Source organism: Oncorhynchus mykiss, chromosome 13, assembly GCF_013265735.2.
Source record: "Oncorhynchus mykiss isolate Arlee chromosome 13, USDA_OmykA_1.1, whole genome shotgun sequence".
NCBI lineage: Eukaryota > Metazoa > Chordata > Actinopteri > Salmoniformes > Salmonidae > Oncorhynchus > Oncorhynchus mykiss.
In genome coordinates, this window is record NC_048577.1 from 22,011,417 (window position 1) to 22,022,416 (window position 11,000).

Sequence of the window (11,000 nt, forward strand, 5' to 3'; positions counted from 1 at the left end):
CTGAGTATAGCCAGTGCTCAACTTAGGTTCCGGTACTCATTTTGGGTGCCAGTACTGTTTCAAATCAAATCAAATCAAATCCAATCCAATCATCATCATTTCCATAGACCTGCATGGGGTTCTTGGTCAAGAACACCAGTTCACAGGCATGTTCCAGTCATTGCTTAGACTGCCCCATCCTTGTCAGCTAATTATTTTCCTCTTCTACCTCCTCTACCTGAACTCTTCATCGTGTTGTCTCTGCCCAACAGAACTATGTCATTAAACCTTGTTCTTTAGGTCCTTTGCTGTTTTCTTTTTACATTTAAAATGATGTTGTTTAACCAGATTTTTCCCCCTATATTACAGTTTTGGTGTAAAAGGGTAGGCTTTCCCTCATCGTTTAAAGCTGCTTTTCATACCTGAAAGGGGAAGCCATATTGTGACTGGTGCAAAAGGGTTTTTAAAGAACCGGTACATTGATATGGCATAATGGCATGAGATATGAATGGTTAACTTCACTAGCAGGAAATACAGACTTAAAGTAAAGCATTGCAATGCAGGTATTCTGTCACTTGACTGACGGTACGGAAGATCAGAGAGTTGATAGAAGTGGAATGTAACACATCTTGTCTCATTTTGTCTTATCTTCAGAGGTTTCCTACACAGCTGCACTACTAGGACTCAGAGTTGCGGAGAGAGCAGTGTCTACACAGACACATTCATACACACAAGCGAAGGTGAGTAAAGAGTTAGTCACAGCCCTTTCTGTGTCCTCACCTGTTTTAACTTGTTTGTCTTTAGTATTTCTTTGTATACATTTTGTATACAAAAATGCGGAAACATACCCTACAGTTTCAATATGTTCCATTTCAGCTCAATGTGACTAACTACTCTAAATCTGAATTAATTTACAGTTGTTACTACTTTATATACAGTGACTTCAGAAATAATTCACACCCCTTGACTTTTTCCAAATGTTGTTGTGTTACAGACAGAATTTTAAATGGATGTCAAAGTGGAATAATGTTTATAGAATGTTTTACAAATTAATAAAAACTGAAAAGCTGAAATGTCTTGAGTCAATAAGCATTCAGCCCCTTTGTTATGGCAAGCCTAAATAAGTTCACAAGTAGAAATGTGCTTAACAAGTCACATAATAAGTTACATGGACTCACTCCGTGTGCAATAATTGATTTTGATTGATTTTTGAACGACTACCTCATCTCTGTACCCCACACATACATTTAGGTTTTAGACATTTAGTAGAGCGACTGACTAGTGCATTCGATAGCTAAGGGAGACAACCACATTACCAGTCATAGTAAGTCAATTTTTCTAGATTTTTTTTGCAGATCAGCAATGTCTCCAGATAGGTAGGTGAGTGAGACATGGTCACCATTTCCATTGATACAGGGTGTCTTTGGGTAAATAATATTTACCCCTTTCTCACCTGGGCACACCAGCCATTAGGGAGCCTGGTTCACAACAGCACAGTGTTGTGTTGACCCTCTGTTCTGCTGATCCACTGACCACTGCTCTTTTCACAGCATTAACACAGGGGGCTGCCTTCTATTCAGTGCAGCCGTAGTGTTAATTCCTGGTTAAATGAGGCGGGGAGGGTTGGAGGGCCTGTGTTGTGGCGGTATTGAGAGTGGGTTCACCGTTCTCTGCCCTTGTACATCGCGTTCATATTGTTGTGGCTTTTTCAGGCCAGTATTGAGGTTTGGGAGTCAGGAATCAGGGATGCAGAGAACAAGTTGGAGCAGTTATTGATTTATTTTATTTTATTTATTAGGATTAGTTGTCATGTCTGCTTTTAGTGGATTTTTACAGAGAATTTCAGAAGTGGGGCCAACAACCATACACGCACGCAAACACACACACACACACTCGCATTTTTTGACGAAACTTCTTTAATGAATTTTTATGTGCATGCCAATTGTGATCACTTTCCCCCATAAGTACAACAATCTGACTGGTATGATTAATACATTACAGTGTGAAGGACAACATATAATCATGACATCTGTTCACTGAGAAAAACATATATTAATACACTACAATGCCAATGGACTGCAAGAGTAACTCTATTCAAATGTCTCCTTTGACCGACTATTATATTACTTCAATTCGTTATCAGTAAACGGCCATCTATTGTATGGAAATCCACTTTAACTTGGTGGTTCTGACTGCATAAAGGACTCCTGACAGCCTCACCAAAATACATCAAGCACCTGTCAGTTTAAAGGCAAACTGACAAAGTCGTGCTGAAATACATCAGACTGTATGGTGATGGTAGAGTATAAAGGGGAAGGAGACTGGAGACTGTAGGTTTTATTATCTGAGGTGATGTCAAACTGTGCATGAGCAGCAAACAAAGGAGAATTTCTTACAACCAGGTTAGGACAGTGTTCAAGCATTCCCACGACGGGGGAGGCCTACTGCAGAAAAAAACATTGTTCTTGCACCTTTCATGAGGTAATCAAAACAGGCTTAGCCAGAAAATTTGAACTGACAATTGTAGCTATGTGGATCCTGTACAGCGTTGTAAAACTCAACTAACTGAAAAAACATTTTTGCATAATAGCTACAAATGCAAAGAGGAAGTGTTTTCCACTAAGCTGCGAAAAAAAAAATCAAAAACAGAATACTTCCTCCCTCAGCACTCAACCTTCTTTCCCCTTATTGATCAGGATCTTCACTCCTTCACCTTCAACCATGCTTCACCTCCAACTTCACCTCCAGCCACATGGGTTACATGTTCAAGCCTGGAGTGAAACTCTGGACAACCTTTACTCCACACACAGAGACGCATACAAAGCTCTCCCTCGCCCTCCATTTGGCAAATCTGACCATAATTCTATCCTCCTGATTCCTGCTTACAAGCAAATATTCAAGCAGGAAGCCCCAGTGACTAGATCAATTTAAAAAAGTGGTCAGATGAAGCAGATGCTTAGCTACAGGACTGTTTTGCTTGCACAGACTGGAATATGTTCCGGGATTCCTTCGATAGCATTGAAGAGTACACCACATCAGTCATTGGCTTCATCAATAAGTGCATCAAGGATGTCATCCCCACAGTGACAGTACATACAGTGGAGAGTATTTGATACACTGCCAATTTTGCAGGTTTTCCTACTTACAAAGCATGTAGAGGTCTGTCATTTTTATCATAGGTACACTTCAACTGTGAGAGACGGAATCTAAAACAAAAATGCAGAAAATCACATTGTATGAATTTTAAGTAATTAATTTGCATTAATTACTACCTCAAAGGAGATTATTGTGGAGTACTGGAAAAAGAGGACTGAGCACGCCCCCATTCTCATTGACAGGGTTGCAGATGAGCAGGTTTAGAGCTTCAAGTTCCTTGGTATCCACATCACCAACAAACTAACATGGTCCAAGCACACCAAGACAGTCGTGAAGAGGGCACAACAAAACCTATTCCCCCTCAGGAGACTGAAAAGATTTGGCATGGGTCTTCAGATCCTCAAAAGCTTCTACAGCTGCACCATCGAGAGCATTCTGACTGGTTGCATCACTGCCTGGTATGGCAACTTCTCGGCCTCCGACCGCAAGGCACTACAGAGGGTAGTGCAAACCTCTATACCAGGTGGTGTCAAAGAAAGGCCCTAAAAATGGTCAAAGACTCCAGCCACCCTATTCATAGACTGTTCTCTCTGCGGCAAGCGGTGCCGGATCGCCAAGTCTAGGTCCAAGAGACTTCTAAACAGCTTCTACTCCCAAGCCATAAGACTCCTTAATATCTAATCAAAAGGCTACCGATACTATTTGCAATGCCCCCCCCCCCCCCCCCCCCCCCCCCCCTCCTTACACCGCTGCTAATCTCTGTTATTGTCATCTATGCATAGTCACTTCAATAACTCTACCTATATGTACATACTACCTCGACTAACCGGTGCCCGCACACATTGACTCTGTACTGTTACCCCTCTGTATATAGTCTCACTATTGTTATTTTACTGCTGCTCTTTATTTACTTGTTACGTTTATCTCTTATTCTTGTCCATATTTTTTGAAACTGCATTGTAAGTAAGCATTTCACTGTGAGGTCTACACCTGTTGTATTCGGCGCATGTGACTAATAAAGTTTGAATTGATTGAAATTACATAAGGGTGTGATCTATGAATGGTTACCTTCGCTAGCAGGAAATACAGACTTAAGCATTGCAATGCAGGTATTCTGTCACTCGACTGATGGTAAGGAGAAAGAGTTGATAGAAGTGGAATGTAACACATCTTGTCTTATCTTCAGACGTTTCCTACACAGCTGCACTTCTAGGACCAGAGTGGCGGAGAGAGCAGTGTCTACACAAACACATTCATACACACAAGCGAAGGTGAGTAAAGAGATAATCTCACATCCCTTTCTGTTTTCCAAACCTGTGTTTACTTGTTTGTCTTTAGCAAAAAAACGAATTTCTATATAAAATCCTAAAACATACCCTACCGTTTCAATATGTTCCACATCAGCTCAATGTGACTAACTACTCTAAATGGGAATGAATGTACAGTTATTACTACTTTATATACAGTCCCTTCAGAAAGTATTCACACCCCTTGACTTTTAAGTTGTGTTGCAGACAGAAGTGTATGTTTTTAGAATTGTTTTACAAATCAATTACATATGAAAAGCTGAAATTATTATTCGTATCCCACAGCTGTTCGCTTCGCTAGTTAAATCAAATCAAATCAAATGTATTTGTCACATACACATGGTTAGCAGATGTTAATGCGAGTGTAGCGAACTGCCTGTGCTTCTAGTTCCGACAATGCAGTAATAACCAACGAGTAATCTAACTAACAATTCCAAAACTACTACCTTATACACACAAGTGTAAAGGGATAAAGAATATGTACATAAAGATATATGAATGAGTGATGGTACAGAGCGGCATAGGCAAGATGCAGTAGATGGTATCGAGTACAGTATATACATATGAGATGAGTAATGTAGGGTATGTAAACAAAGTGGCATAGTTTAAAGTGGCTAGTGATACATGTATTACATAAAGATGCAGTAGATGATATAGAGTACAGTATATACGTATACATATGAGATGAATAATGTAGGGTATGTAAACATTATATTAAGTAGCATTGTTTAAAGTGGCTAGTGATATATTTTACATCAATTCCCATCAATTCCCATTATTAAAGTGGCTGGAGTTGAGTCAGTGTTGGCAGCAGCCACTCAATGTTAGTGGTGGCTGTTTAACAGTCTGATGGCCTTGAGATAGAAGCTGTTTTTCAGTCTCTCGGTCCCAGCTTTGATGCACCTGTACTGACCTCGCCTTCTGGATGATAGTGGGGTGAACAGGCAGTGGCTCGGGTGGTTGTTGTCCTTGATGATCTTTATGGCCTTCCTGTGACATCGGGTGGTGTAGGTGTCCTTGAGGGCAGGTAGTTTGCCCCCGGTGATGCGTTGTGCAGACCTCACTACCCTCTGGAGAGCCTTACGGTTTTGGCCGGAGCAGTTGCCGTACCAGGCGGTGATACAGCCCGACAGGGTGCTCTCGATTGTGCATCTGTAGAAGTTTGTGAGTGCTTTTGGTGACAAGCCAAATTTCTTCAGCCTCCTGAGGTTGAAGAGGCGCTGCTGCGCCTTCTTCACGATGCTGTCTGTGTGGGTGGACCAATTCAGTTTGTCTGTGATGTGTACGCCGAGGAACTTAAAACTTACTACCCTCTCCACTACTGTCCCGTCGATGTGGATAGGGGGGTGTTCCCTCTGCTGTTTCCTGAAGTCCACAATCATCTCCTTAGTTTTGTTGACGTTGAGTGTGAGGTTATTTTCCTGACACCACACTCCGAGGGCCCTCACCTCCTCCCTGTAGGCCGTCTCGTCGTTGTTGGTAATCAAGCCTACCACTGTTGTGTCGTCCGCAAACTTGATGATTGAGTTGGAGGCGTGCGTGGCCATGCAGTCGTGGGTGAACAGGGAGTACAAGAGAGGGCTCAGAACGCACCCTTGTGGGGCCCCAGTGTTGAGGATCAGCGGGGTGGAGATGTTGTTACCTACCCTCACCACCTGGGGGCAGCCCGTCAGGAAGTCCAGTACCCAGTTGCACAGAGCGGGGTTGAGACCCAGGGTCTCGAGCTTGATGACGAGTTTGGAGGGTACTATGGTGTTGAATGCTGAGCTGTAGTCGATTAACAGCATTCTCACATAGGTATTCCTCTTGTCCTGATGGGTTAGGGCAGTGTGCAGTGTGGTTGAGATTGAATCATCTGGAGTGGGTCTAGGGTGTCAGGTAGGGTGGAGGTGATATGGTCCTTGACTAGTCTCTCAAAGTACTTCATGATGATGGAAGTGAGTGCTACGGGCGGTAGTCGTTTAGCTCAGTAACCTTAGCTTTCTTGGGAACAGGAACAATGGTGGCCCTCTTGAAGCATGTAGGAACAGCAGACTGGGATAAGGATTGATTGAATATGTCCGTAATCACATCAGCCAGCTGTTCTGCGCATGCTCTGAGGGCGCGGCTGGGGATGCTGTCTGGGCCTGCATCCTTGCGAGGGTTAACACGTTTAAATGTTTTACTCACCTCGGCTGCAGTGAAGGAGAGTCCGCATGTTTTGGTTGCGGGCCGTGTCAGTGGCCCTGTATTGTCCTCAAAGTGGGCAAAAAAGTTATTTAGTCTGCCTGGGAGCAAGACATCCTGGTCCGTGACTGGGCTGGTTTTCTTTTTGTAATCCGTGATTGACTGTAGACCCTGCCACATACCTCTTGTGTCTGAGCCGTTGAATTGCGATTCTACTTTGTCTCTATACTGACGCTTAGCTTGTTTGATTGCCTTGCGGAGGGAATAGCTAATATTATCTAGTTAACATTGAACCTGGATGGTTAGCTCCCAGCATATTCATGCAGGGTAGTAACGACATGATGTTCATTGTCGTTTAACTAGCAAACGTTAGCTGGCTGGCTCGTTAGCTAACGTTACATTCACCGTGTGATCTTACACGTTCTTTACCTAGCTTGGTTCATTGTTTACCTAGCTAGATAGCTACATGTCTTAAGCTAAAGTGTACAGCGCATTGAATATGGGCGGTGTCAGTAAACGTCTGCAAAAAAGCGCAATAAAATTGTTGCTAGCAGAGCTGGTTAGGCTGTTTTCATGTTATCCATAGGTAAACAAATCATCGGCCAGAGCGTCAAGTGTGCGCTCTGAACGCTCCGAGGGAGAAACGAGAGGGGTGGGGGTAAAGCTTAAGAGGGTGTGAACGATGCTAAATGGGTGTAGACAAAGAGGAGCTCTTCACTAGATACCAAAACATTTTCTCAAAAGTGCTTTCAAAGCAGAATTACTTTCCCTTTGTTCCTCAACAATGCAGTATATGATATAGCATTTTGTAGCTCTGAGTCTCCACTTTTATCCAATTGTACAATCCGGGTGTGCAAACCTCTTAGTGACTTACCTAGAAAGACTCACAGCTGTAATCGCTGCCGAAGGTGATTCTAACATGTATTGACTCAGGGGTGTGATAATTGTGTATTTCATTTTCAATACATTTTCTAAAATGTCTAAAAACAATGTTTTCATTTGGTCATTATGGGGAATTGTGTGTAGATGAGTGAGAAACAAATATATTTAATCAATTTTTTAAGTCAGGCTGTAACATAACAAAATGTGGAATAAGTCAAGAGTTATGAATACTTTCTGAAGGGCACTGTATGTTTAGTGAGCAAAGATATTGAAGTTGACTCATTCCAATAACTGATTTAGCCTATGTTTTGGGGGTTCTTTATAGTTTATATTCTGTATGTGTTCCAGATATGGCATCCCCCAGCAGTCTCCTGTCTGAAGAGCAGTTCCAGTGCTCTATCTGTCTGGATGTGTTCACTGACCCAGTCTCCATCCCATGTGGACACAACTTCTGCAAGGCCTGTATCAAAGGATACTGGGATAGCACAGGCCTGTTCCAGTGTCCCCTGTGTAAGCAGATATTCCACATAAGACCTGAACCGGATGTCAACAGAACACTTAGAGGAGTTGCAGAACTTTTTAAGGGATTGATAGTGAGAGACAGAGAGGATTTCGCTACAGAGCCTGGAGAAGTGGTCTGTGATGTCTGCACTGGCAGGAAGCGCAAGGCTCTGAGGTCCTGCCTGGTTTGTCTGACCTCGTACTGTGAGTCTCATCTGGAGCCTCATCACATAGCCCCAGCCCTGAAGAAACACCAACTGATCAACCCTGTAAAGAACCTTGAAGACAGGATGTGTAAGAAGCACAACAAACTCCTTGAGCTGTTCTGTAGGACTGACCAGATATGTGTGTGTCAGTTTTGCTCTGAGACTGACCACAAGGCTCATAACAGCATACCTCTGGAAGAAGAATGTGACCAAAGGAAGGCTCAGCTTGGGAAGACAGAGGCACAAGTGAAGCAGATGATTCAGGAGCGACTGCAGAAGGTTAAGGAGATCAAACACTCAGTAGATCTCAGCAAAAAACACACTGAGAGGGAGATGTCTGACACAGTACAGATCTTCACCGCTTTAGTTCACTCCATTGATAAATGTAAGGCTGAGTTCATTTGTGTGATTGAGCAGAAGCAAGAAGCTTCAGAGAAGTGTGCTGAAGGTATCATTAAAGAACTGGAGCAAGAAATCACTGAGCTGAAGAGGATAAGCTCTGAGCTGGGGCAGCTCACACACACCAAGGACCATCTCCAACTCCTCCAGAGCTCCCCATCCTGGTGTCTCCCTGTAAAGTCCAAGAACTGGTCGGAGATCAATGTTCAAAGCCACCTGCACATGGGGTACATGAAGAGAGCTGTATCTCAGCTGGGAGACAAACTGACTAGTGAGGTAACGAGATTTCATAATGAGATGGAGAACGAGCTGAAGAAGTTGTGTGAAGCTGAGATGAATATTCTGCAGTATGCAGTGGATGTGACTCTGGACCCTGATACAGCATATCCTGAACTAATCCTGTCCGTGGATGGGAAACAAGTGAGGTGTGGGGACCAATCACAGAATCTCTCAAATAACCCAAAGAGGTTTACTTATATATACAGTGTCCTGGGGAAGGAGGGCTTCTCCTCAGGGAAATATTACTATGAGGTACAGGTGAAGGGCAAGACTGAATGGGATTTAGGAGTGGCCACAGAATCCATCAATAGGCAGGGGTGGTTACCACTGAGCATTGAGGATGGAGTCTGGACTTTGGGGCTGAGCACAAATAATTACTATGAGGCTAATGACCCCAAAGTACAGCTGAGCCTGAAAAAAAAGCCCCAGAAGGTGGGGGTGTTTGTAGATTATGAGGAGGGTCAGGTCTCCATTTATGATGTGGATGCCACTGCCAGATCTCACATCTGCTCTTTCACTGGCCACAAATTCACAGAGAAACTCTATCCATACTTCCACTGTGGGTATCCTGATGGTGAGAGAAACATTGCCCCTCTGGTCATCTCTCCTGTCAGTCAGATGACTGGCCCAGTGCCACATTAGGGATGCATTTTGTTACGTTACAGATTTATTCTAAAATGGATTTCAAAAAAATATCCTCAATCTATACACAATTCCCCATAATGACAAAGCGAAAAACAGGTTTGAGATTCTAAATTGAGCTCGGATGCATCCTGTTTCCATTGATCATCCTTAAGATGTTTCTACAACTTGTTTTGAGTCCACCTGTGCTAAATTCAATTGATTGGACATGATTTGGAAAGGCACACATATGTCTATAGAAGGTCTCACAGTTGACAGTGCATGTCAGAGCAAATACCAAGCCATGAGGTTAAAATAATTGTTCGAAGAGCTCCGAGACAGAATTGTGTCGAGGCACAGATCTGGGGAAGGGTACCAAAACATTTCTACAGCATTGAAGGTCCCCAAGAACACGGTGGCCTCCATCATTCTTAAATGGAAGAAGTTTGGAACCACCAAGACTCTTCCTAGAGCTGGCCGCCCAGCCAAACTGAGCAATCGGGGGAGAAAGGCCTTGGTCAGGAAGGTGATCAAGAACCCAATGGTCACTCTGACAGAGCTCCAGAGTTCCTCTGTGGAGATGGGAGAACCTTCCAGAAGGACAACTATCTCTGCAGCAATCCACCAATCAGGCATTTATGGTAGAGTGGCCAGATGGAAGCCACTCCTCAGTAAAAGGGACATGAAATCCTGCTTGGAGTTTGCCAAAAGCACCTAAAGAGTCTCAGATCATGAGAAACAAGATGCTCTGGTCTGATGAAACCAAGATTGAACTATTTGGCCAGAATGTCAGGTGGTGGCTGCATCATACTGTGGGGATGTTTTTCAATGGCAGGGACTGGGAGACTAGTCAGGATCGAGGAAAATATGTACGGAACAAAGAGATAATGGATGAAAACCTGCTCTTGAGTGCTCAGGACCTCAAACTGGGGTGAAGGTTCACCTTACAACAGGACAACGACCCTAAGCACACAGCCAAGACAACACAGGAGTGGCTTCAGGACAAGTCAATGAATGTCCTTGAGTGGCCCAGCCAGAGCCCAGACCTGAACCAGATCGAACATCTCTAGAGACGTGAAAATAGCTGTGCAGCAACACTCCCCATCCAACCTGACAGAGCTTGAGAGGATCTGCAGAGGAGAATGGGAGAAACTCCCCAAATACAGGTGTACCAATCTTGTAGTGTCAGACTCGAAGCTGTAATCGCTGACAAAGGTGTTTCAACAAAGTACTGAGTAAAGGGTCTGAATACTTATGTAAATGTGATATTTAAATTTTTGTTTTGTTTTTACATTTGCAAAACATTTAAAAATAATAATATTTTTGCTTTGTCATTATTGTTATTGTGTGTAGATTGATGAGGGAAAAATCAAGTTAATCAATTTTAGAATAAGGCTGTAATGTAACAAAATGTGGAAAATGTAAAGGGGTCTGAATACTTTCTGAATGCACTGTATACTCAGGAGGTGGAAAAAGTGCCAAATAAAAGTAAAGATACCTTCATAGAATTTGACTCAAGTAAAAGTGAAAGTCACCCAGTAAAATACTACTTGAGTAAAAGTCT

The 11,000-nt window shown here is 43.1% G+C and overlaps 1 protein-coding gene across 2 annotated transcripts; it reads left to right on the forward strand.

The window, feature by feature from the left end:
• Window positions 1–594: 594 nt before the first annotated feature.
• LOC110485943 (E3 ubiquitin-protein ligase TRIM39) lies at window positions 595–9,676 on the forward strand. 2 transcript variants are annotated; one of them, XM_021557200.2, is made up of 3 exons: window positions 595–719; window positions 4,262–4,346; window positions 7,779–9,676. In XM_021557200.2, the coding sequence occupies exon 3, from the start codon at window positions 7,781–7,783 to the stop codon at window positions 9,455–9,457; it is 1,677 nt and encodes a 558-aa protein (XP_021412875.2). In that variant the 5' UTR covers window positions 595–719; window positions 4,262–4,346; window positions 7,779–7,780; the 3' UTR covers window positions 9,458–9,676. The 2 variants fall into 2 exon arrangements, with proteins under 2 accessions (XP_021412875.2, XP_036796513.1); XM_036940618.1 differs by lacking the exon at window positions 4,262–4,346.
• The last annotated feature ends 1,324 nt before the right edge of the window (window positions 9,677–11,000 follow it).